General features: G+C 42.8%; 1 protein-coding gene across 2 annotated transcripts in view; it reads left to right on the top strand.

Moving 5' to 3' along the window:
* Positions 1–27,031, top strand: part of C2CD3 (C2 domain containing 3 centriole elongation regulator) — a 120,645-nt gene that overhangs the window by 80,612 nt on the left and 13,002 nt on the right. The window contains exons 25-32 of one of the 2 annotated variants that reach the window (XM_052652422.1): positions 4,029–4,167; positions 5,633–5,697; positions 9,373–9,578; positions 10,559–10,692; positions 12,923–13,084; positions 16,458–16,678; positions 18,764–19,685; positions 25,416–25,527. In XM_052652422.1, coding sequence (XP_052508382.1) covers positions 4,029–4,167; positions 5,633–5,697; positions 9,373–9,578; positions 10,559–10,692; positions 12,923–13,084; positions 16,458–16,678; positions 18,764–19,685; positions 25,416–25,527 — 1,961 coding nt within the window. Of the gene's footprint in view, positions 1–4,028; positions 4,168–5,632; positions 5,698–9,372; positions 9,579–10,558; positions 10,693–12,919; positions 13,085–16,457; positions 16,679–18,763; positions 19,686–25,415; positions 25,528–27,031 lie in introns of both variants that reach the window. The other variant, XM_052652423.1, reaches the window with a different exon arrangement.

Here is a 27,031-nt window from a genome sequence, read left to right as displayed (position 1 = left end):
ATCATCTCTATGAAATGTGCTTCCAAATGATGATGTAATAGGAAGACTTCTGGAATGGGATTCAGAAGACTGGCTTCTGGCCCTAGCTAAGCCATTAACTTGTATAATGACTTTGGGCAACCCATTTCTCTTTTCTTTGACTGTAAAACGTAATAGTCTTATAAGATCATCTCTAAGCATATGGTGCTGAGGGCAGCATATCCCGCGCTGTGAGTCAGCTATAAATTGCCAAGTTCTTATGAAAGTTCTGGGTAGATGCTTCTTTAATATCCAAATTGACCGTCCTGCCTTCAGCAGTGTTCTCAGTGTGTCCGTCCCTCTCATGCCTTAGAAGCATCTTCATTGATGAAGGAAACAAATGACTCTTTAGTGCAAAGCTGAATGCAGAGTCTTCATAAACAGCCCTGAATTATGCCTTACACCTGAGACAGTGTAGTCCCCACTGTGGTCCTGGTTCTGAAATACAAGAGTTTCTTGGATACTTTTGTTAGAAAAAACTCTGAGGAACCTTCAAGAATCGGCTTCAGTACTCATAAGATTTGTGTCATAAGATTTGTGTACGTACACTAGACGTGACCAGTATCTCTAGCCCTGTCTTACAGATGAAGCCATCAAGGAACAGAGAGGGAACGTGATTTGAGGTCATCTAAATTATACCCAGTGAAAACCAAAACCGTCTCCAGTATCATCAGCCTTTAGAGGCTCTCTTTCAACTACCCAGGCAGGGTTAGGGGTCCTTTCACGTTCCCACAGCCCCCTGTGTTTCTGGTGTAGTCTTTATCGTACTGCATTATAACGATCTGTGTGTGTCTGCCTCCAGGTCAAGAATCAGACCTGACTCATCCGTGCATGTAAGCCACAGAGCAGGGGTCAGTTAATGAGAGCTTAGCAAAACTGAGCCAAGTTTTTACTACTGTACAAATCTGGGCATTGCTTGAGGGAAAGTTTCCATCTACTTACTCCAGGCCAGAAGGAGAGCTTTTCTTTCAACCAGGTAGAACCAATTAGAACTATTGCAATGGAATATCCCTGGACTAGGAGTTAGGAAACCTTCCAGTTGACCAGATATGTGACGAGCAAGCCACTTTACCTCTCCGTTCCTTGGTTGCCTTGTTTGTAAACTAGAGATAGAGACACCATCTTATGTGATTATCAGGGATGTTATCAGCACAAATTTAGTGTTTATAAGAAAACTTATCAACACTAAAATAAGGAGTTATGGGACTTCCCTGGTGGTTAAGATTCTGAGCTGCCAATGCAGGAGGCACTGGTATGATCCCTAGTCAGGGAACTAGATCCCACATGCTGTGTGGTACAGCCAAAAGATTTTAAAAATTAAAAAAATAAGGAGTTATTGTTTTAATCTCATTGGAGAAATTATGCCATTTTTGATGCATGAAACTACTTTCCACACTTAGGTGAAACACAGAAAATTCAGTGAAAACTCATAAATGATAAAGGTGGCTCATCTCAAGTCCTCTTAACTGCTCTCAGTGTGTGTCCCAATTCAGTAGGAGGTATAGCGGTTTTCATCTTGGCTGCCTCCCAGAGTATTTCAGAACTTGACCTTTTTCAGGAAGGGAAACAGGCCCAGCCGGATTTCCAACTGCAAGGGGAGACTTGCTCTCCCAAGCTGATTTCTCTATCACCCGCCTGTTTGGCTGAAAGGAGTGTTTCTGTTCAAGACTGAATAAGGAACAATTTTTTCCAAAGTAGAAATAGTACTTCTGTTTCACGGCCTCTAGCAAATAGCAGCCTCAAAAATAGTAACCTAAAAAGAGAGGGTTGAGGTATGAGAGAGATCTGGGCAGTATTAGTAGGTATCTAGCATCATAGAATTTATCATAGGTAATTATTGAAGTAATTTGAGAGTATATGTTTCTCATGAAGAAACTTGACCCAGAGGGTCAGAGTGAAGCACCCAATATATCATGCTAAATCAGTGCAGAGTACACCGGAACCGAGGAGTCCTGTCTCCCAGAACCCCAGGTGTCTCTCTGCTGGCCTCTCAGTACTGACCTGAGCAGATGCTGCTCTCCGCAGGGACATGCTGCACACACACGAGGCAGCTTCTCTCTCTCCTCCTCTCTCTGTGTCTCCCATTCTTAGTAGCTCTCTCTCCTTCAACCCTGGCAAGCCTCTCAGACCAAGGGCAGCAGGGAGTCTGCAAACCATTCATAAGAGCTGTGGGCCTCCTCTGTGCATTTAAGAGACTCTTAGTTTAGTGAGGGAAACATAGACACAGATTATTGTAGAATCTCCCTTGCTGTGAGGATTTGTGACATTTTATTGGAAGAAATCAGTTGAGAAACTTGAGACCTACTAAAAAAAATGGGAGACAGAGAGAGGGGGGCTGAGACTGAGAAAGAGAGAAATGGAAGCTACGTCAGGGAGAGTCTAGTTGCCGGAAACAACTCACCCCAGCTGTTTTAAACAGAGAGAAGTTTAATGTAGAATGTTAAGGTATTCAAGTTACTGGAAGGGCTCAGGGAGTTGGCTCTAGGCTAAGCTTTTAGGAAAGAACCAGTAGATCTTTTAAGTTAGAAATAACAGTGCCAACAGTGCAGTCCAGGGATCAGGAAATCATCTCTATTACCATTGGGCCTCTGGGGACCCAGAGACACAACCCCTGAGCAGGAAACTCAGTGTCATCCATGCTAGTAGCAAATGGAAAAGGAACATGTCCTCTGCCTCCCGTCTGCCTTCCAAATCTGTTGTAATGGCATCTAATATATAGAGACCAGTATGTATCCATCCATACTGTAGCACAGCAGAGTGGTGACCCTTTCAGTCTCTACAGTAAAGGAATACAAAACAGTAAAAGTAAGTGAGGGTGGATGCTGAGCAAGTCAGTCCGTGTAATACTGTTAAGTTTCACTAAAATTCACTTTTAAGACGATAGCTCAGTAGATAAGGTAATATTAGTGTTATTCTGTACAGTTCACATTACTAATGATGAGAGCTGTTTTTTTTAATTTCTATTAGCTATTATTTGATTACTGCCATTTTATTAGAATCAATTTTTTTCCTGCTCTTTCAAAAATATGCTTGTAAACTGGTTTTACCAGGTTGTAGCCAGTCTGTCTGTACCCCAGTTTTTTTCATCTATATAATGAGAATAATATCTTCCTCATAGGTTTGTTGAAAGGATTAAATGAGTTAATACATGTATAGTTCTTAGAAAAATGCTGGCACACAGCAAGTGATATATGTTATCTACTATTATTATTTTTAAGGTTATATACTATGTGACTCCATCTATGTGATAATTTTTTTATCATTTTGTTTTTATCTATTTTTGGCTAAGCCTCGTTGCTTCATGGGCTTTCCTGTAGTTGCGGTGAGCAGGGCCTCCTCTAGCTGCAGTGCGCAGGCTTCTCATTGCAGTGGCTTCTCTTGTTGCAGAGTGTAGGCTTTAGAGCACACAGACTTCAGTAACTGCGGCTCCTGGGCTCAGTAGTTACGGCACATGGGCTTACTTGCTCCACAGCATGAGGGATCTTTCCAGACCAGGGATTGAACCCATGTCTCCTTCATTGGCAGGCAGATTCTTCACCACTGAGCCACCAGGGAAGCCCTGTTATTTATTTTTAATCTTTACAACATCCAAGGAGATGTAAATATCATACACATCATTTGAAGAGGGAGTGGCCAAGATAGGCCTTGCCTGAGGTCACACATTGCCAAAGTCACACAGAATGTGTGTGGCAGAGCTGTCACTGATCATTAGACTTTTAAGTCCAGGTTCTTTTCAGTTCTATCTTTTTCCTCTTAATCCAGTGTTTTCCATCATCCCACAGAGTACAAGGAGATGGGAGAAGTTGTTTCTTGCTGGGTGGTATTTATGAACTGAGCCTTGAAAGAACAGTTTCAATAGCAGAAACATTTCAGACACAGGGAATAGCTCAAACAAAGACCCAAAGGTAGAAGATAGGAATGGTTCTTCTTGTACCTGTATAATGAGAGGCTTCCAGCACATTCTTTTTTGGTCGCCTAAAGTTTAGTCACTTCACTGTTTCCTGTTTCAGGGAGCCCCTTGACACAGCGGAAAGTATCAGTACCCAGCTGTTGTGTATCCTTTGTAACAGCTGATGAGCCATCTCCTGTCTACACCCAAGTGGTTGAAAACACAGATTCCCCCATCTGGAATTTTCAACAGCAATCAAGGTTTGTATTTTATGATGTACCATCAGCCTTCCAGAATCTGCTTTCTATTCCAAGAGACAGACTCAAACCGAGGAATGTAACACACTACAATACTGAGCAGACTTGGAGAATGCTTTCCTTAACAATTATTTAATCCTAGTGCTTATGAATTCACAGCTAGTGGTGGTTTAAAGGTTTTGTTGTGGTATTTTTTAACTCTATTCAGTACAACTCAAAAATTATTCAATGGAGTCCTCTTATTTGCTCTGCTATGTTCTTGGGCAGTGGGAATTAAAGACAGTGGATTAAGACAGTCCCTGTAGACACCTCAGCTAAGTGTGAAAGAATGTATACAAGTTATCTAAGTGAAGAAGGTGGAGATCTCCGGAAAGGCTGTGGATTATGCATCTTTGGGAAAGATTTCTGGTGCAGTAGGAAGAGCCTGGGCTTTGAAACTAGAGAGACGTGGCCTCCAACCCCATCTCTGTCATTCACTAACTATGTGAACAAGTTACATAACATTTCTGAGCCTCAGATTCATCATGTGTAAAGTTGAGGTAATTTTTACAGAGTTATTGTGAGGTCCAAATTACATGAAATTTAGGAATATTACCTCATGGTACATGGTAGGTACATAACAAATGTCAGATCTGATTTGAAAGCTCAAAAACAGAGGAGGTGGAGGAGTCCTGTCAACCATGTGGCCTGCAGCTCAGAGGTTGGGGGCTGGCACAGAGGCCTGCTGCACAGGGCTCTCCTCCCTTTTCTGCTGTTACCTGTTTCATCATTATTAAAAGTGTGAGTTCTGTTACTAATTATTGTTAAGATTATCTTTACACTGCATCACTTTTTGTAAAATTTAATTCTTGTCCACCAACACTAGCCACACACATGGTATCTGATCTGCTATTTTCTCACAGTGTTTTATGTACCTAGTTGAGTCTCAGCAGTTGCTCACATGTTCAGTGTTTTTGAAATTTGAGAGGTTGACCTGAGTCAGGAGCTATAACTGCAGTGACAGTTCAGTACTGTCTGTGGTGAACTACTGGAAATTACAGAAATTCTGGCCATAGTGGCCAGTACTTTATCTAAAATACCAAATTTGCCTCCAAAGGTAGGCAATCAGAGGGCTAAGCCCAGCGTAGGTGCTCAATAAACATTCTTTTCCTCTCTTCTCACTGCCTCCTCCTACCACCACGAGACATGAAAACAATCCTTACCTGTTCCAATAAAATGGGGGCCACGAGTGTTAGGGGAAAGAATACCACATCCGGGTTGCATGTTTTCAGTTCTTGACAAGTTACTCATTACATCACCTCTCTGAACTTCCATCCCCTGCTTTTAGAGGATAAAAATATATCCTAGAAGATGGTCATGAGCATGAAGGGAAAGTGATTTGCAAACTTTAAGATACCCTTCAAGTCTGGGTTTCATACTAGAGAAGCTTCCTACACAGTTAATTTATGGTGCTTGTTTTACTTACTAGGCTTTCGAAAGAGCTTCTTTTGGACCCACAACAAACTCTGGTCTTCAAAGTTTGGCATAAAGGAGGTATGAACTGTTTCTTTGGTTATAAAATAAGTCCACATCATATTAATTTACCAATCTTTTTCTTTTTTTAACCAAGTAAAACCATGACATGGTGCTGGGAACACATGAGTGTGTTAGAGGTGATCTCATAGAATGGCATGTCATTCTCTGGTGGAATTTAAATCCTTAGAAACCATATCATTTTGTTTGACTGCTTGCTTTGTTTTTATTAGTGAATGGCAGTATACTTTTATACCTTCAGAAATATCTCTAATCTTGTAAGGTAAAAATACAGCTAGTTAGGTTTTATATATATAAAAACTGAGGCCCAAGAAAGTTTAGTGGCTTGACTAAGGTCATATATCTATTAACTGATGGAGCTAGGATTCAAACTCACTTTTTTTTTTTTTTTTGGCCGCACACAAGGTTTGCAGAATCTTAGTTCCCCAATCAGGGATTAACCCAGGTCCTGGCAGGAAAAGTGCCAAGTCCTAACCACTGGACAAATAGGGCATTCTCCTCAAACCCAGTTCTGACTAGCTGTTTAGCCTTTACCGTTTGTACTTCACCAGACTAGTAAGATTGAATAATTCAGAAAAATAAGGTGATTAGGACATTCAACTATCTCACAGCTTTTAGAAAATTTTGTCTCACTGAATCCCTCCTTACAAACCTAGCTCCTTTAAAATTCCTGCTGGATCTTGCTTTCCAGACCTTCAGTGATTTTGAGTTATCTATAGCATCATAGTGTTTGCTTGCCCATAATGGGTAACCGTAAAATCTAGTAAAGACCTGAGGGTAGTCTGCGGGTAAAGGAGATCGACTCACCAGGCTCCCTTCTTGTGCTCCTCTTTGGGAGTGATGCCTCGGATCTGGTTTTGATGATTGGTTCCATGCTGCTGCCAAGGATTCCCAACGCCGCCCAGCCTCATTAGTGGGTCAGGAACTGACCGTAATTCAGTCTTCTCTGAATCATTACAAGGAATTCCTGCTATATTCAGCTCAGCACAACACTCCTCTCTAGTGTTCTATTCCTGTCTTCTGTCTAAAGTATTCCAGAAGTTATCAAGCAGACCAGACTTGGCCTCAATTCAACAGTTACTTCAGCAGGAAAAAAGAATAAACTTCAGTCTTATGCAGATCTGTATTCAAATCTTGGCTCTGCTATTTACAGACTGTGTGACCTGAGAAAATTGTTTTACCTGTTTGATTCTTTGTTTCCTTATTTATAAAATTAAGATTAATAGAACCTGCAATGCAGGGTTTTTGATGGAGAAGGAAATAGCAACCCACTCCAGTATTATTGCCTGAAAACTCAATGAACAGAGGAGCTTGGCAGGCTACAGTCCATGGGGTTGCTAAGAGTTGGACATGATTTAGCAACTGAACAATAATGACAACAGTTTTTGTAAGGGTTAAAGATAATTATATAAAGTATTTGGGACAAATTGGCACTTAATAAATGGAGCTATTTTTATTATGCCTACTGTGTGTAAAGTACAGTGCTAGGGCTGTTAGGTATGGAGATGAAGAAAATACATTCCCTGCCTTTCAGGACCCCTAGACAATCGTGTAGAACCCCGGTGTGGGGGACAGAGCTCATCCAGCTCTGTCTCTCAGTGTAGACTTAACTCCATCCTTTTCTTAACTCCATCCTTTCCACACAGATTGAAGGAACCTATTGTAAAAGGTACTCAGACCAGACCAAGCTGTGTTCAATAAATATTTGAGTTCCTACTCTATGCCAGGAACTGTGCTAAGTGATGGGGATACAAAAGTAAAACAAGACATACAGGGTGCTCTGGTAGCAGACATCTAACCCAGACTTAGGATGTTAGAAAAGGCTTTGAGGGGCATACCTCTGATGAGAAATGAAGGGACTTGACATTGTATGGTTAGAAGGGATAGCAAATACAAAAGCCTAGAGTAAAGAAAGAATACAAGGGAAGTTCAGGATCACTGGAACATAAAACTGCAAAGGGAGAATGGGGGGTTGACTGCTAAATCTGATATTAAATTTAACTTACAGGGGACTTCCCTGGCTATCCAGTGTTTAAGACTTTGCACTTATACTGCAGAGGGTGTGGATTTAACCTAGGATAACCACGTGCTTTGTGGCACAGCCAAATAAAAAATTTTTTAATAATAAATAAATTTAAGTTGAAGCTTGTGGTGTTTCAGTTCACTGACGAGGGATTGAACCTGGGCCACAGCAGTGAAAGCCCAAAATCCTAGTCCTTAAGCAACCAGGGAACTCCTGATTTTTTTTCTTGATGATCAGTTTAGCCAGATTTCTCCTCCACTATGTTTAGGATGAAGTGCTTTCATGTTAGGCAGCACCTTCAAGTGGGATTGCCCAAAGTTATTATATAACAAGAACAGGTTCCATCTTTGATAACCAAAGAGAGCAAGATTAGCTTTCTTTGAAAAACAAGAATATCTTTGGAGAACAAATCAATGGCTCTCCATCATTCTTCACACCCAGTGGGTAAGAATTACATGACCCCTACTCTGGGAAACACGACTTCAAGTGTTCCTATAATCTAAGACTGTCCAAGTTAAAGAGAATCTTAAATCTGGTTCAGCACTTCTCCTATGTATGAAACTTGAGGCCCAGGAAATTAGAATAATGTGTTTTCAAGTCAAAGCCACATTTGGATTTGCTGTTGTAGTGCACTGCTTCTTAGTCTCACTCTACAGTGGCTGGCTCACGCATGCACTCAGTGGATGTCTTATCAAGTTCCTGTAGGGTAGGAAGATATTATGCCAGGTATGGAAAGTTCAGGGAACGTAAAGTGAGTTATACTTGGTCTCAGCTTTTAGGTAGGTCCCAGTCTAGAGAAGAGCAAACTGGGTAAACAAATGTTAGACAGTGTGTGATGAGTCCAGTGTCAAAGAAATCGGAAAACTCATGACCACTCTTCTTGAAAATTCGCGTTCCTTGATTTATTCAGCAAATTGAAAACTGAGAATTGTGTCCGTGTTGGGAAGAATCAGTCCTTGATTCATTGTAGGGAGTGGAGCCTATACAAAACAGGAGCATGTAAAAGGACAGGGGTCTGTTTGTCCTCAGCTACTTTCATGTCAGAAGTGCGAAGCAGTGAATCTGAAAATAAAGGTCATTGCATGGTAGCTCGTCCAACCAAGAAGGGGTCTTCTCTGTCATTAAGAGCAGCCTGAGCCCAAACTTATTTTGTACCCTGTACTGGTTTTTTAGGGGGTTGTTTGTCGTGTGTGTGTATGTGTTCTTAATTAAATATAATACATGTGTATGTTTTAGAAAATTTGAAAAATACAGACAACTATAAGTAAGAAAATGCAAATCATTCATAATTCTAAGAGTGATGGTCTTTCAAGTGATTTTTTTCAAGACCCACTTCCCTAAGGAAAATCAGTGAGACCTGGTGCCCTAGGGAGAAGAACAAGTGTCTCTTATGTTTAAGGGATGTTTTCCAATTGCCTGTATCAAGAGGACAGAGCTCAACCCTGCCAGCTTTTCCCTACCATACAAAAAAATATACAGTAGCTCGAAAACAGGCTGTGGTTGCCAGTCTCTTATCCTCATTATCGGTATTCTCTGTTGATTGTGGAATCACTGAACCCTCCCACCCCCTGAATCACCTCTGTGTGCCACCTCGAAGCCCATTGGCAAGACGTGCCTGGCCACACTGCCCAGCTCTTCTTTCTCTCCCACAGATGAGGAGAGGGTGATTGGCTTTGCTTCTGTGGACCTCTCCCCACTTCTCTCTGGCTTCCAGTTTGTTTGTGGCTGGTACAACATTACAGACTTCAGTGGAGAGTGCCAAGGGCAGATAAAAGTTGCTATCTCCCCTTTGGAGAGTTTGATGCATTTCAAAGAAGAAAGGCAAGCAAGACGTGAGGTGGAGAACCCAGGATCACTGGTATGTATCTTTATTCACATCCTTAGCCAGTAAGGTTCTACTGAGCAAAACCTATGAAAAGATAATTTACATGTGTTTGGTACTTTCCATTGTACAGAATGCATTTCTGTTTTATATTGACTTCATGACCTTTTGGAGTGTAAAATGTTCTGAAATTATATGGTGGTGAGGGATGCTATTGAAAAACCACTGAATTGAACACTTACTTTCAAAGGGTGAATTTTATAACACATGAATTAAATCTCAATTTTTTAAATAAAATAAGGTTAGATACAGTGTGGAATCTGAAACCACATTAAATAAACTTTAAAAATAAAAAGTTACATTAACATCTTTGGTCTCTTAAAAAAAATTAAGAGAAAATGGGAAGGGGGAAATTGATGACAGTAAGTATAGACAACTCTTTGAGGGAGTTTTACTGTAAAGGAAAAGAGAATTTTCCAGACTGTCCCAGATAGGGGAGCTCTGTCAAGGGAAGACTGTGTCACGCATGCCTGATCCAGGGTTTGGCAGAGTGGGATTCAGTAAATATCAGATGAGTTACTGAGTGAATAAATGCATGGATGAGAAAATGATAGTTTAAATAATCCCCTTTGTAGGAGGGCCTTTTCTTTACATCAACCTGAGTAATCATGAGATAAGAACTATCACAGCCAGATTATCCTCACATGTAAAGAAAATGTAAGATGTCCAACCAGGGGTTCACAAACTAGATGGAGGAAACAAGAGCATAAATAAAAATAAAGCAACTTTTAAAAAGCAGTCTGACATTGTAGTTTGTAAAATGGGGATGATGATAGTACCTCCCTTACAAAAGTGTGATATTTAAATGAGAAAATACATATAAATTGCTTGGTACAGTGTTCAACAGAAAATAGTAAGTTCTACATATACAATAAATTTTACAAATTTATTTATACTGCTTTATTCCAAAAGGATTTGTGACAACAAGTGTGCCGTTTTCCTCATTGCTTCTGCAGATCCCAGTGTACAGGGCCTTCTCCTTCCCTGCCTCTGCTGTGTATGCTGCATTCCCTGGCCGCACTGTGGGACAGACTCCAGAACTGCCTGCTCACCCCTCATCAAAGGAGGCTGATTTCTCCTCTCCTGGGACGTGAGTGATTTCTTAATGACAGGAAGAGATGGAGTCCGGAACGAAAGTGTGCAAACTAGCTTGTCATTTCTCTCTCCTTTATTAGAGGGAGAAATGAGAAACAGGCAAAGACTAGTGACCTTCTTTTATAAGCCCAGGGAATCCCAAGATCATATGAAAACAATTTTTATAAAATTATGTACTAGAAGTTTTACTGCTATTAAAAAGGTAGCTTCAGTGCAAGGGACTCGTTTCTCCTCAGAGGCCTTGAACCTTCATGCCTAAAGTCAATCATCAGCTATGTGAAAAACATATCATGACCTTTCCCCTCCCAAACCTACGTGCCAGGTTATTTTGTAAAAAGCACCTGGCATTCTCATTTCACCAAACTAACGGTATATGCTTATGGATATTAGGGCTAGAGTACATTCCATCCTGTCAAAGGATAGAATCTAAGATTTAAGATTGCTTCTTTCCACCCCACTCTCCTCAGGCCCTAGCAGTGGTTCTCAGACATTTCCACTTCAAAATCCTTTTATACTCCTAAAAATTACTGGTGACCTCAGAGAGGTTTGTTTCTGTAGGTTTTAACTATCAGTTTTTACTGTATTATAAATTTAAACTGAGAAACTTTAATGTCTTACAATTCTTTTAATTTTTATTGAAATATAATTGATTTACAGTATACAATTTTATTGAAATATAGTTGATTTAAAATACCATGTCAGTTTCAGGTGTACGGCACAGTGATTCAGTTATTCCTTTGCAGATTCTTTTCTCTACAAATTATCACAAACCGTTGAGTACAGTTCCCTGTGCTCTACAGTAGATTCTCACTTTTTTTTTTATTTATTGGCTGTGATAAGTCTTCATTGCTGCACATGGGCTTTCTGTAGTTGCCATGAAGTAAAGTGAAGTGAAGTCGCTCAGTCGTGTCCAACTCTTTGCAACCCCGTGGACTGTAGCCCACCAGGCTGCCCCGTCCATGGGATTCTCCAGGCCAGAACACTGGAGTGGGTTGCCATTTCCTCCTCCAGGGGATCCTCCCGACCCAGGGATCGAACCCAGGTCTCCCGCACTGCAGGCAGGCGCCTTAACCTCTGAGCCCCCGGGGAAGCCGTAAGCGGGGCCTGCTCTTTGCTGCGGTGTGTGGGCTGCCCGTCGAGGTGGCTGCTCTTGTTGCGGAGCACAGGCTGCAAGTGCCCTGGCTCCAGTGGTTGTGGTGCATGGGCTCAGCTGCTCCTCAGCATGTGGGATCCTCCTGGCTACTAGGGATTGAACTGGTGTCTTACATTGCAAGGTGGATTCTTAACCACTGGATCACCAGGGAGGCCCTATCTTTTTTTTTTGTTTGTTTTTATTAACATTAACATTTATTAACATTAACATGTAGCACATGGGATCTTAGTTTCCCAGCAAGGGATCAAACCTGTTCCCCTCTGCATTGGAAGTGCAGAGTCCTAACTGCTGGACCACCAGCGAATTCCCAGTTATCTATTTTATATATAGTAGTGCGTATATATATTAGTATGCTAGTTATATATGTATATATATATAGAAGTTTTATATATATTAGTATGCTAATCTCAACCTTCTAATTTATCCTTCCAGCACTACCCCAAATTGAGAAACTTTTAAAACATAATATATAAAATCAGTTGTGTTTCTATACATCAGCCATGAATGATCCAAAATGAAATTGAAAAAATGAGTACATTTACAATACCATCAAAAAGAATAAAATACTTAAGAATAAATTTAACCAGAAAAGTGCAGAACGTATTCTCTGAAAACTATAAACCATTGTTGAAAGAAATTAAAGTTCTAAATAAATGGAAAGATATCTGTGTTCATGGATTGGAAGACTTAATATTGTAAAAATGACAGTATTTCCCAAATTGATCTACAGATTCAACATACTCCCTATATCACAAGTCCTTGCTGGATTCCTTATGGAAATGGGCAAGCTAGTCCTCTATAAATATTGTGGTTACTGTTATTTCAGATCTGTGTATTTTAAAAATCACTGAGGCTATAAGGTAGAGAATTTATCAAAGGAGAATGAATAAAACTGTAGGCAGAATTACTCAGGAGGTAATTGTAATGCAAGCACTTGAGCCAGGGAAGCCAGGACTGTGGTGGTGGGGATGCATCGGCAGTGCCATGGCAGGAGGGTGAGTTGTTTGTTGACACGAAGTTATTGTTTTCTCATCGGTTGGGCATATATTTTGCCCCCACTTATTCTCAGCAGAAGCGGTTCCACAAGAAGCCAGGCATCGCGCCATGAAGAGCATGTGCAGAACATCCGCCGATTCCATGAATCCCTGCAGCAGGCAGAGGCAGTCTTGCCAGATGCCGACAGACTGGCCGCATCGCCCTTGTCCTCGCGCACCTCCATTCTGACTTCTCTCAGGTGAGACTCTCCACTGAGACGGGACGCAGAGAACCATGGTGGAGCACCAGGTGGATGGGCAGAGGCAGCCTGCGGTGTGTTTTCCATCAGCTGCCGCTGCTCTGGGATGTTTTGCAGGGGCTTTCGTTGTATGTTAGTGTCAAGGTGGACCTGGAACCGCGCAGGATTCTTCACAGATGAATCTGTCTCAGCTTGGGTCCTTCCATTCCTTCAGGGGGCTATAGTACTGGCCAACCTATAAATACAGAAACTTTAGATGAGTCACCAAATAACCACCCTCACATCTACTCTACAATTTACAAAGCCTCGTCCTGCCTACTGTCTTTATCCTCAACCACTGGGTTCTTCCAGACCAGCATCTGCTCTGTTAATGCTTCCCTGTCTCTTTCTTAGCTCAGTCAGCATCTGAGCCAGAAAAGCACTGTGAGAGTTGAAAGGATCTTTATAGATCATCTGGACCAGCCCCTGGATTACCTAGTAAGAACAGTTGTGCAGGGGGAATGATTTGGCTTCAGAGTCAGATAGACTTGATTTCCAATCATGGCTCTGCCATTCCCAGAGGAGACAGCCATGTTGCCATTATAGTTATAATCATGTATATATGATAAGAGTTCCAGATTTCCTGGCCAAGAGTACATGGAGGAATGTGTAACATTCTAGGTTGGTCATGGAAAGATATAAAGAAGTCACATTTGAACTGGTCTTTAAAGGAACAAGTAAACAAATGAGAAGGGCATTCTGTTCAGGAAAAAACTGTTGTAAGGAGCATGAAACAATAAGCCCAGTTTGGGAAAGCAGTGAAGTTAGAGTGAAGCTGAGCATAAGATGTAAGGAGCAGGGCAAGTTCTGTGGGAGGCAGATCTTGAAGGGCATTGAGCGTCAGGCTGAGTTTGGACTTGATTCTCAAATGGAAAGGTATGGGGCTGGGAGGAAGAGAATGTGTGAAATTTGACAAAACAAATATAAAAAAGGATTTTTTTTTGAAAAAATTAATAACCTATTGTTTGATTTCATAAAACAAAATAAAAGATTAGCAGAATCTTTTTTGGTGGGACATGGGTTAGAATGGACTGAGCAGTTGCGCTATAGACTGGGGAACTGCTCAAACTTATAAGGAAGCAATATGTTCAGTTTCTCAGGTTAGTAAGGTGCTGGAGACTGCAGGCCAAGTAAAACCATCAACAATTTGGCTGCATGTTATTAGATCATTCACATGACACGCTGGAACCCAGTGAAGAAAGAAAAAAAGGAACTCTGCTTTGCCCTAGAGCAGTTTCTCTCAGCCTCAGCACCTTTGACATCTGAGCATGTATTTTGTCTGTGGGGGCCTGTCCTGCGCATTGTAGGATATTTAGCGGCATCCCTGGTCTCTGTCCACCAAATACTAGTAGCACTCCTCCCCCATTTGTGACAACCAAAAATGTCTCCAGATGTCCCCTTTGGACTACAACCATCAGGCTATAAGCCACTGCCCTAGAGGAGTGGTTCTCAAAATTTAGTGTGTATCAGAATCATATGAAGGGCTTGTTAAAACAATGATTGCTGGAACCCACCCATAAGTTCCTAATTCAGTAAGTCTAGGATGGGGCCTGAGAATTTGCATCACTCAGGTGACGCTGCCGCTAGTCCTATAGCCAGGTTTTGAGAACCACTGCCGTAGACAAATTCTCTACAAAATAGAGATGAAACAAGATACTGTCAATTTTGCATTACTTCTTTGGGTTCACGAAGCCCTAAAACAAGTGTTTCATTTGAGTCACAGCAATCCTGTGAGGCCTGCAGGGTGAGTATTACCAAACTTTTTTCGCAGATAAGAAAATTGCAGCTTGGTGTCAATAGGTTCCGTACCCAGAACCTCAAACAAGGGCAGTTGGGTTGGCATCTTTTCTAAAGCTTCACCACGTTTACATGTGGCTGCATGCTCCTACTGCAGGTATTTAATCTGTGTGGCATAAACCCAGATGTAAACACCTAAGTAAATCCACTGTGATTTGATAGAGTTGTGGCTTCTAGTGATAGAAGGATCAGCTTTGTCCTCTCATTTAATTTAGATTCGACTCTAAGATATGCAGACTGTTCTTAACAAAAGGATAGAAAGACTTTCTGTTTACTTAACAGGAGTTTAATGTCTGTGTTGTGCCAGTTGTGCCAGGCACATTGAGAAACCTAGAGAAATAAAAAAGTTTGATATACTGTCTTCTGTTAGCAGATGCTCATGGCCTAATTAGGGAAGCTAAACTAACACATAATGAAAAAACTAAGGGAAATTTTAAGGCAGAAGGTTAGATGCCAAGAGTGAAGGAATTGAAGGGAGAGGTGGTCCACTGATTTGGGGCAGTGGACTCTGAAAGGGAGAGATATGACCTATACCTTAAAAAAGTGAATAGGATAGGGACAGAGATGAGAGCAGCTTGAACTCACGTTCTGGCATGCAGAGGTAAGAGGCAGAAATGAACCAAGTTGGAACAGAGCCTTTACTGTAATGGAAAAAGCATGAGTAACTGTGTGCTACTGTGTGTCAAATCATTTAAATTCTCTGAACCTCACATTCCTTATTTGTAAAACAGTAATTGCTGGCCTCATCTGGTTGGATGAGTATTAAACAAGATAATGTATTTGAAAGCATAAAACATAAAGTCCTATGCAAGTGAAGGTGATCGTGGTTGGTGTGATTTCTCATTGGAATAGTAAGAATGAATGGGGCCCCATTAAAGACTTTTGAATAAAGATTTAAGTCATTTATTCATGTCTGTTTATCCATTCAGCATTCATTTTTTGTGCCAAGCATGTCCTAGATGCAGTAGATACCAAGGAGTCAGCACAGTTCACATTAGGGGAAATTGATGTGAAACGAATCATGTGGTTGAAGAGTACAGAAAGAACTGTAGAGCACAGAGGAATGGCCCTTAAACCAACTTAGAGGGTCAGGGAAGGCTAAGAGGTCACTTGCTTGAAGGGTCAAGAATGCTGGTGGTGGTTGTTGTTCAGTCGCTAAGGTGTGTCCAGCTCTTTTCAACCCTATGGACTGAAGAATGCCAGAAATGGTTTTAAGATAGTACGGATCAGTTCTAGCCCAGAGTTAGGGAAAGTGAGGACTGGAACGATAAGAATGGTTCCCTGTAAGGAGGTAGACTATTTGCTAGACATGAGAAGAGGAATTACATTAGCCAGACAGAAGGGAAAAAATGTCCTTGGCAGTGGGATTGTAGTCAGTGAAGGATGAATTGGTGGATTGGAGAGAGAGGGGCCCTGCTGTTAATAGATCAAGTGAGAGTAAGTTCCTAGCTCAAGCAATAGAATGTCAAGGGAACATAAAAGATGCTCATAGTCCTAGTAAATGACCCTTTTGTCTTCTCCCTCTCTTCTTTTGCAGGAGGAATCTGAGTGAGCTAGATCAAATGCAGCGGTACTTCAATCAGAAGCTCACCAAGCCTTTGCTTCCCCTCAGCCCTCAGATGCACACTGCCATCTTGCAGTGCCAGGAGAGTCAGACGGACCGTCTTCGGCCAGCAGCCAGCAGCCTAGACCCCGAGAGCCAGTGCATCCTGGAGAAATCCAATAACCTTGTGTTGCAAGTCAGCTCCTTAATCACGGGTATGGCTCTTGTTGAGTTACTGTCACTGGGTGCTTATTCAGAAAGCATTTAAATGTGTGCAGACAAGCCCTTATGACAGATACAGACCAACAACTGTCACCATCTTACTTACTTGTCATCTTCCTTTTGGAAAGAGAAAATGTGTGCAATGGAAAGAGCATTGGACTAAGAGGCATGAGACCCAAGTTGAGTCCTTGATGGGTTTCTGGCATGGACATACTATTTGACTCTGAGTATATACTTTCCCTTCTTAAGCTTCAGTTTCCCCAACCAGAAAAAGGGTTGCTGGGGAGTGGGTTAGATGATTTCTGCAGTGGCAGTTTCTGAATACATGCCACTGTATTTTCTGAAAAACTCAACTACAAATATTAAAAATTTTAATTCTCAAAGGCCAGAAGACTGCATTTTTAGCAAGCATCCCAGATGATTCTGGATATTGGTGGTCCACAGTCCATCCTTTCAAAAACCCCTTAAAATGGTAATTCTTGCTTAACTGCATTTAAATTATTGAGAGAACTTTAAAAACTCCAGATCCCAGGCTGCACTACAGGTCAAGTGTAGCAGAATCTCTGAGGGTGGGGCCCGGGCATCAGGATTTTTCAAAACTCTCTGGGTAATTCTTTTGTGCAGCCCAGACAGACACTGCTCTAGAATGAGTATTTCCAACTTGCCTGAGCATAAGAATCACCTGGGACACTTGTTTTGAAATAGGAATTCCCGGGTCCTGCTCTGCTCCTCTGAATCAGAATCTAGGGTTGTTAAGGTCTGGAAAACTGTACGAAGCGCACTCGAGTGAATACTGAGAAATTAACTAGATCAGCATCTTTAGCCCTCACTTGGTATCACTTTTGCTCAAGCAACATGTGTGGATTCTACAGAGGGATGAGTAAGTCCAGTTTTTTCCCTTTAAAAGGAGGGAAAAAGCCACCATGGTTGCTATTAGACACAAATCTAATCTTCTCCCAGATACAACCTGTTGGTAGCCAGGACCACAGAAGTGTACTCTGTATTTGGCTTCCACTTGCTTGGAAATAATCAGTCAGCTCTTTATTGATCACCAACTATGCCAGACATTATTGTGTTTCCTAGTTTCAGCAGTATACAGTGGTGGACGACAGGCATTGCCTGTGCTTTCATCAAGCATACATTCTATAGTCCCCAGAAAGAAAGCATAAGAACACAACAGAGGGAGGCTTGTTTGAGGTGGAGGTGAGGGTGGATTAGGGGAATCCCTTTAAAGGTTAGAGGTAAAGAGAGCAAGGAGAATCAAAGGCTTAAATCCAAAGGGCCTTAAAGACAAGCTTGGGGGTTTAATCTTTATTCTGGAAGAAAATGGGAAGTTCTAAAGCAAGGAATGATGAAGGAAAACTGATTTTCACAAGGAGAAAATGAATGTTGAAAGGAGCTACAGACTGTCTATGTATGGGCTCATTTATGTTCATTCATCTCATGTATTTTTTCACCATAACCCTGTGAAAAAGGTGGTGTTTTATCACGTTGTAAAGATAAGCAGACTCATGATAATTTGCTCGTAACCACAAAGTTGACAAGTGACAGTAGAGATTTGAACCCAAGATTGGCTCCAAAGCCTGTGCTCCTTTCACGCTGCCTCCATTCTCTCTGTGTATCTCCCTTGCCTTACCATTTGGGTGATGGGTATTTCCTTGCTTTTATTTTCCAGGTAAATAGTTCTAGTAATTGTCATCAAATAGGTAAATAAGTGGATTCTCATTTTGGTTTTTGATATAGGTAATTACTGAAGTAAATGGAAGCTTGAACATGCCCACCAGGACTCCCAGCTCCCAAGAATTCCTGAGCATGAGCAGATAGTCTCTGAAAGCGTTTCCACAGATGTAACCACAGCTATAAATAGATTAGATTTTGGTCCTCCGGTATTAGAATAAAGTGCTAGAAATTGTATTGCCTTGAATATAGTTTCACTGATTCTTGGGAGTGAATTATTATCTTTGAGGTTTGTTCGAAGTCTGATTGCAAGACTCCATCTGAAACTGGAAGCTGGTATGGGAGAGTTAAGTGGTCTGTGGCCATACCTTGTAGTAAGAGTGATATCTGTTACTGTTCAGATCTGCAGACTCTCACCAGAAATTCTCAAGGATCTGTGAGTTCTCACCAAGCCAGGAGTAGAAGCAGAGAAGTCACCGCCCTCCCAGATGCTCTGGACAGAGGGACCATGCAAGAACGAAGCACAAGCCCAGACCTGCCATTGGCAAGAGCTCCAGATGAGAGCAGGAACTCCCCACCTCCCTCTGCTCTTAAAGAGACTTCAAGTGGAAGAGGAAAGCTTCATGAGGCCCTGGAACACAGGATACCCATCACAAAAATACAGAGCACTGAGGACACCGAGGCAGGCCTGGCCTTCAGTGACGAGGACTATGAGGAAGACATCATTGAGCCCAGGACCCTCAATGAGATCACCACTGCGACAGACAAAACTAGCCCGTGGTCCAGTTTCATGTCAGATGCAAGTGAGGGCAGGAGCCCTCAGCCTGATGAGGCCCAGAGGGAAGGCTTCTCTTGTCCTTCAGAGTCTTTCCCCAGAGAGGAGCTCAGGGTCAGAAGTAGCTTTCTGTCCAGCCCGGAAAGGAATGTCGATGCCCACTTCCATAGGCAAGGTTCTCCGAGCCAAAGTACTGTGTCTTGTGAGGGTGTGGTGTCTAAGGCCAGGGTTGGAGAACCTGCCTCAGCAGACCCACAGTTCACCTCCCACATGACCCTCTTAGGAGGCCAGCAGAGTGACACTTGTGTTGGGTGGCACTCACCAAAGGCAAACCAGGACCAGGGCCCCAAGCCACAGTCCCAGGCTAAGAAGGAAGTGGCCTCCGATGAGCTAAGTGACTGTGCTGATAGCTCCGAGAAACTCGCTCTGCAGCCAGCATCCCAAAGCAGAAGGGAAAACCATAAGGAACCACCCGTCACCTGCCCTGACATCAGGCAGAAGCAGACAACCTCTGGGTCAGAGGTGTCCACGAGGCAGAGCCTCCTCCTGTATCCTTTGGTGTTTCCCCCAAGTAGCCCCTTAAGCCATCTTTAGGCATTTTGGATACTGGTATTTAGACCAGCCACTTGAGTGACCAGTGCCCCCCATCGCAATCAAATGCACTCAGAGGCATAGGAATATCCCCTTCCAACTCACCTGCAATGACCAGGTGCTGTGATTCTACCATTATCATCAGACCTCTGGAGCGTAATGCTTTGCACTGGGTTTAGCTGTTGGCAGCACAGTCATTGGGCTTCCCTCATGGCTCAGTCGGTAAAGAATCCACCTGTAGTACAGGAGATAGGGTTTGATTCCTGGGTTGGGACGATCCCCTGGAAGAGAACATGGCAATCCACTCCAGTATTCTTGGCTGGAGAATCCTGTGGACAGAGGAGCCTAGTGGGCTGTACAGTCCATAGGGTCACAAAGAGTCGGAGTGACTAAGCACAGCACCTTCATTAGCCTATCCTAGCCTGATTTATCTGATTAATTTCAGGTATTTTACACCTGAAGGCATAGCTCTGCATCTGAGGTATGAGACCACTAATCCCTCAGTTGAAGTTTCAGGGGAGGGTATAGAGAAAGGGGAAGAAGAGTCCTACCAGTGATTGAGCATTTACCATGTGCTGGCTGCTTTACATACATTCCAAGTTCAGTTACCACAAGTCTTTAAAGTCGGTATCGTGTTTTTCTTTTGTTTGTTTGTTTTTAATATTTGTTTATTTTGGCTGCACTGGGTTTTAGTTGCAGCATGAAGGGTCTTTAATTGTGACATGTGGAATCTAGTTCCCTGACCGGGGATTGAACCCAGGCCCCATGCATTGGGAGCTTGAAGTCTTAGCCACTGGACCAACAGGGAAGTCCTTAAAGTCAGTATCGTTTCTGTTTTGCATGTAACGAAACAGACTAAGAATTATAGTGACGTCTACTGTTTAATTTTTTTTTTAGGCAAGGGATGTAGCCAGATAGAGGGGAAGTGGATACCTCTGAAATGGTCTTTGCCCACTCCCCCCAGGATGGCAGTGTTTGTCAGGAGAAGTGTATCTAACACTCCCTCTCTTCCTCCTTTGAAATGCAGATGGGCATGTTATGGGGAAAGGAAACCACTTAGGACCATCAGTAACCCTCTCATCCATAGCCTAAACAGCTGATTGATCAGCTCACATGATGTCACAGTGACAGACGGGTTGTCGCGTGGCCAGTGGGGAAGCAGGCTGCCTTTGTGGTGCTTTGCAGTGATTTCTCTACTAGAAGTCAGGGACCTGGCTTCGACCCTTCGAGACCCAGCTCTTGCTACTTTTATAACTTTAGGTATATAGTTTAACGCTTCTGAGCCTCAATTTCTTCACTTATAAGATGGAGGTAATAATCCCTTATCAGACTATATGCTCCAGGGAAGTCAAGGGCCTTGTCATTCTCTGTGTCCCTAGACATTGCACACAAAAAAGGTCAGTGATATAGACTGAAGTGAACTACCAGTTTTGCAGGATTCTGGAGAAAATCAAATGGGTGGGAACATTTGGACATACCACACAGATATGATTCTGGATGCAAGACAGAAACCTGAGGGTTGGGGAATATGGGCTCAGGAGAGACGTAAGCAGGAAATGGCTGGAGGCTGAGCACTGAGAGAATTCTGCTCGAGGTTCTTTCCTGCCTCATTCACCTGGCTTCTAACACTTCTGCCTCTGCAGTCAGTTTTTGTGTGCTCAGAATTTGAGATCAGTGGAGGAGCAGTCACATGTGCCCAGGTCCTAAGGGCCTTCCAAACTACTCATTCTTCCAAAAAGTAAGGATAGCCAGGCCCTGTGCTGTGTAATTGCAGGCCTAAAAGCACAATTGTTAAAGTGCTGCACTCAATATGCCAGCAAATTTGGAAAACTCAGCAGTGGCCACGGGACTGGAAAAGGTCAGTTTTCATTGCAGTCCCAAAGAAAGGCAATGCCAAAGAATGCTCAAACTCCTGCACAACTATACTCACACACTAGCAAAGTAATGCTGAAAATTCTCCCAAGCCAGGCTTCAACAGTATATAAACCATGAAATTCCAGATGTTCAAACTGGATTTAGAAAAGGGAGAGGAACCAGAGATCAAATTGCCAATATCCACTGGATCAAAGAAAAAGTAAGAGAGTTCCAGAAAAACATCTCTTTCTGCTTTATTGACTATTCCAAAGCCTTTGACTGTGTGGATCACAACAGACTGTGGAAAATTCTTAAAGAGATGGGAATACCAGACCACCTGACCTGCCTCTTGAGAAACCTATATCCAGGTCAGGAAGCAACAGTTAAAACTGGACATGGAACAATAGACTGGTTCCAAATAGGGAGAAGAATACATCAAGGCTGTATATTGTCACCCTGCTTATTTAACTTTATGCAGAGTACATCATGAGAAATGCTGGACTGGATGAAGAAGCAAAAGTTGGAATCAAGATTGCCGGGAGAAATATCAATAACCTCAGATACACAGATAAACTACCCTTATGGCAGAAAGCGAAGAACTAAAGAGACTCTTGACGCAAGTGAAAGAAGAGAGTGGAAAAAGTAGGCTTAAATCTCAACATTCAGAAAACGAAGATCATGGCATCTGGTCCCATCACTTCATGGCAAATAGATGGGGAAACAATGGAAACAGTGAGAGACTTATTTGGGGGGGCTCCAAAATCACTGCAGATGGTGACTGCAGCCATGAAATTAAAAGATGCTTGCTTCTTGGAAGAAAAGCTATGACCAACCTAGACAGCATATTGAAAAGCTTGGCCAACAAAGGTCCATCTAGTCAAAGCTATGGTTTTTCCAGTAGTTATGTATGGATGTGAGAGTTGGACTATAAAGAAGGCTGAGCGCCAAAGAATTGATGCTTTTAAACTGTGGTGTTGGAGAAGACTCTTGAGAGTCCCTTGGACTGCAAGGAGATCCAACCAGTCAGTCCTAAAGGAATCAGTCCCGAATATTCATTGAGAGGATTGATGCTGAAGCTGAAACTCCAATACTTTGGCCACCTGATGCGAAGAACTGACTCATTGGAAAAGACCCTGATACTGGGAAAGATTGAAGACAGGAGGAGAAGGGGACGACAGAGGATGAGATGGTTGGATGGCATCACCGACTCGATGGACATGAGTTTGAGCAAGCTCTGGGAGTTGGTGATGGACAGGAAAGCCTGGTGTGCTGTAGTCCATGGGGTTGCAAAGAGTCAGACATGACTGAGCAACTGAACTGAACTGAACTATATAATACGGACAGAGGTTTGAATCAAACCCTCCCTCAAGAAGTTCCCATATGAGGTAGGAGACAGGTAATGACAGTAGCAGATTAAAACAGTACTTTCCTTATGGGGGCTTTGTGAAAATTAACAATGTAAACTACTTAGTATAGTGCTGATAGGCAAACAGTGTTCAGCAAATGTTAGTGGTAAGCAAGTGCATGGTTGGTCAGATTTACACATTAGAGAATTCTCCCGGTGGCTTGTAGAGGGTGCAGTAGGTCAGGAGAGAACAGGTAGGAAACTTGGGAGTAATAACAACAAATAAAGAAAGTCTGACCTAAAGCATAAACTGCTTTATGATGAGGAAGAAGGGGAGGGATTTGATAGGATTAAATAGGGGCAGGGGATGAGAAAGACAAAAACAGAAAGATATGACTTAGAGATTTCTGTCACAAGTAGCTCATTTACCAGGTAGGGAACAGCGCACAGTTAATCTGGAGGGAAGAGGCAGATTTCCATTTTGCATATTTGCATTTTGCCAAGAGAAGAGGACATGCCAGCTTGGAACTCTGCTATAAAGGTCAGTGTCTCTAGAAACAGACGAGGTTGGCAGGGAGAACCACGTGAGACAGAGCCCGGAGGATCACCAGCACGTGAGGGCAGGGGGAGCAGAGACCAGCACAGAGGAGGCAGAGGAGGGCTGGTCAAGAGATGAGGGCAGCAGTTTCAGGGAGTGGTGGTCAGCACCCGGATGCGTAAGGCGGATCCAGCAGAAAGTGGGCTGACGTGTATTCTCTGGCTTTTGTGTTAGGAGGACAGTGCAGAGGTGGGAATGGAAAGCAGGTTTCAGTGGGGGAGGGAACCAGTGGTAACTTTTCCCTCTCAACTGAGGAGACAGGAACAGCTGACATTGAGTACATGCTCTGTATCGGGCGCCATTCTAAGCACTCTGCATGTATAACATCATTTAATCCTTAAAAGGTATAATTAGTATATCCATCTAATAGGTGAAGGAACAAGCCCAAAATGTGAACTTGCCTGAAGTTACCATCTAATGTGAGACAGATTACTGCTAGCGTAGGACCCTTAGAGGAGAAGGCAATGGCACCCCACTCCAGTACTCTTGCCTGGAGAATCCCATGGACAGAGGAACCTGGTAGGCTGCAGTCCATGGGGTTGCTAAGAGTCGGACACGACTGAGTAACTTCACTTTCACTTGTCACTTTCATGCACTGAAGAAGGAAATGGCAACCCACTCCAGTACTCTTGCCTGGAGAATCCCATGGACGGGGGAGCCTGGTGGGCTGCAATCCATGGGGTCACACAGAGTCGGACACGACTGAAGCGACTCAGCAGCAGCAGCAGCAGGACCCTTAGAAAGGCAGGTGGTTGCCGGGCTGACAAGGGGAGCTTAGTGTTTCAGAACACCTCACGGCAGAGCTGTTCTCCCCACAGTATCAACCGACTCTCAGGCAGAGTCCCCAGCAGTGAGAGCAGCAACAACAGCTAGGCCCTACCTCACTGAGGCCTCTGAGGATGTCTGAGTTTAAAGGGTTCTTTTCTTCATGGTCTCCAACTCTACTCCCACTCATTCTGTAGGTATTTATTAAACATTTATTGTGTCCCAGGTACTGTACTAGGTGACAGGAATGTAGTATGAAAAAGAGCTCATATTTGCCCTCCCCAGGTTCAAAGTCTAGCATTAGAACAGCATTAGACCAGCTTGCATCAGAACCATACTTAGCTTACTTAACAGAAACAAAAATGTAGACCATCAAAATAGTCCCCTCCCAAACTCAATCAGCACTTTGAACCAATAGTACTGGGTATCCCCAGAGCATACAGAGAAGTGCAAGTGCAGTACCTGCCTTCTAGAGCTCACGTCGTGATGGTGGGTCAGCTGTGCCCAATCAGAGCCATTTCTGGATGTGAGCACAGAACACCCCGTAGGACAGGCCCTCCTTCAGTGCCCGGCACCACCTTCCAGCCTCAGGCACTGCCCTGGAGCTGCCTTCCCACCCCGACCCTGTCTGTCAGGTTCTGACCAGCAGGCCCTCAGCAAGAATGACCCAGTGCTTGCTACCTGTCAGCCTCATGCAGGCTCCAGGGAGTTAGTGAGGTGACTGAAGGAAGTACAGTGCCTCTGCCTTTGAGAAACTTAGTAAATATTGAGGGAAACAAGTGGAGAATCATATGAGATTAAATAAGCATTAGCTTTTGTTTCAGACTCTGCTCTGGACTAGGAAGGAGGGATCATTGTGGGCTATAATTTAGAGAAGGCTTCCTGGAGAAGGTGAGATTTGAACTGACCTATAAAGTGTAAACTGATGTATGTCTATACTATATCTGTATCTGTACTCCTGACGGAGTTCACGGGGCCTTCTCAGCAGAGGGAACCACTTGAGCAAAGGATTCATGGACAGGAGTAAGTTGGGTGGGGCTGGGGGAATAAAGGAGTGGTTGAGGTCAAAGGATACTGGTCAGGAGACGGTTTCCAGGTATTTGTGTCCCTTAACTACCTTTACAGCCCAGAGCCCGTTGTGGTCCCCAACTTCTTTCTACCTCCCCAGGAGTTGGAGGCCTCCCTGCGGATGCTCTCCATTTCCGCAGCTTTGCCACCACCCGCCACAACAGATCAGGTAAGAGGATACCCAGCCGACCTGTTTCCTGTAGAGTCATCTCTTCAGTGAAAGTGTACAGAATGCAGAGTGGCCCCGGCCACACTCCTGTGTGGTGGTCACGGTGGTCACTCTCTTGCGCTGAGCTTATCCCGTGGGCACAACAGTGAAGGAGCTCAGGAAAAGTGAGGAAGTGCACATGTGTAAAGAGCAAGGCATTGTTCACTAAGATGACAGATAAGAGAATTAGCACAGAAGCATAAAAACAGGACTCAGCTAAGATATGCATACTGAGTGCTTTGGAAGCTTCAAGCAGGAGATGCAAAGACAGATTATTCATCATGCAGCCAAGTTAGGTGCTTAGAACCTTGGCACAAATCCTAGCTGTCTTTTCTGCCTTGGCACAGCACCTCACCTTTCTAATATCTACTTCTCGAAATCATTCAGCATATATTTACTGTACCTGTGCTGTATCAGGCATTGTGCCAGGTGCTGAGTGTACAGTAGTAAATAAGGCAAATTCCCTGTCTTAATGGAGTACAAATCGTAAAGAAAAAGTATTTACCAATTGTGACGAGTACTGGATGCTCTGAGAAAGAACAGCTGTCTGAAGAGGCAGTGTTTGAGCTGAAAATGAGCGTGGCAGTGCTGGCCAGGTTCCCCACACTGAAGCACTTAGTTAGCTCTTTACTTCAGCAACCTTATTATGAAGTACATCCTTGTATCTCTGTTTTAAGAGGAGAAAACCGAGGCACAAAGAAGTAAAATAACTTGCTTCACACAAGTAGTGAAGTGGTAGAAACAGAATCGGAACCCAGGCATTCTGGTTTCAAATTCTGTGTTTCCAACTACTGTACTCTGCTGAGGAGACACAAAACCACCCCCTCGGGCAGCTTTTATTTTTAATTCCCCTTTTTATTATTTGGGCACCCAATTTATAGATGAAATTTTGGAGTAAATTTCTATTGGTTATACAGTCACAATGGTTAAGGTCATCTCACCTATAGTCCAGTAAAGATGTTTTTAATTTTTATTTTATATTGGAGAATAATTGATTTAAAATGTTTCAGGTATACAGCAAATTGATTCAGTTATATATATACACACACACACACGCACACGTTCTTTTTCTGATTCTTTTCCCATATAGGTTATTAGAGAACATTGAGTAGAGTTCCCTGTGTTATACTGTAGATCCTTGTTGATTATCTGTTTTATATTTATTAACAGTGGTGTCTATATGTTAATATCCCATACTTCCAGTTTACCCCTCCCACACACACACCTTTGTCTTTGGGAATCATAAGTTTGAAGTCTGTGAATCTACTTCTGTTTGGTAAACAAGTTCATTTGTATCATTTTTTAGATTCCACATATAAGTGATATCATATGATATTTGTCTGACTTAATTCACTTAGTATGATCAGCTTTAGGTACACCCATGTTGCTGCTAATGGCATTATTTCATTGTCTTCTATGGCTGAGTAATATTCCATTGTATATGTCTACCATATCTTCTTTATCC

This window comes from Budorcas taxicolor, chromosome 15, assembly GCF_023091745.1.
Source record: "Budorcas taxicolor isolate Tak-1 chromosome 15, Takin1.1, whole genome shotgun sequence".
Classification (NCBI taxonomy): domain Eukaryota; kingdom Metazoa; phylum Chordata; class Mammalia; order Artiodactyla; family Bovidae; genus Budorcas; species Budorcas taxicolor.
This window is presented reverse-complemented; position numbering and strand designations above follow the sequence as displayed.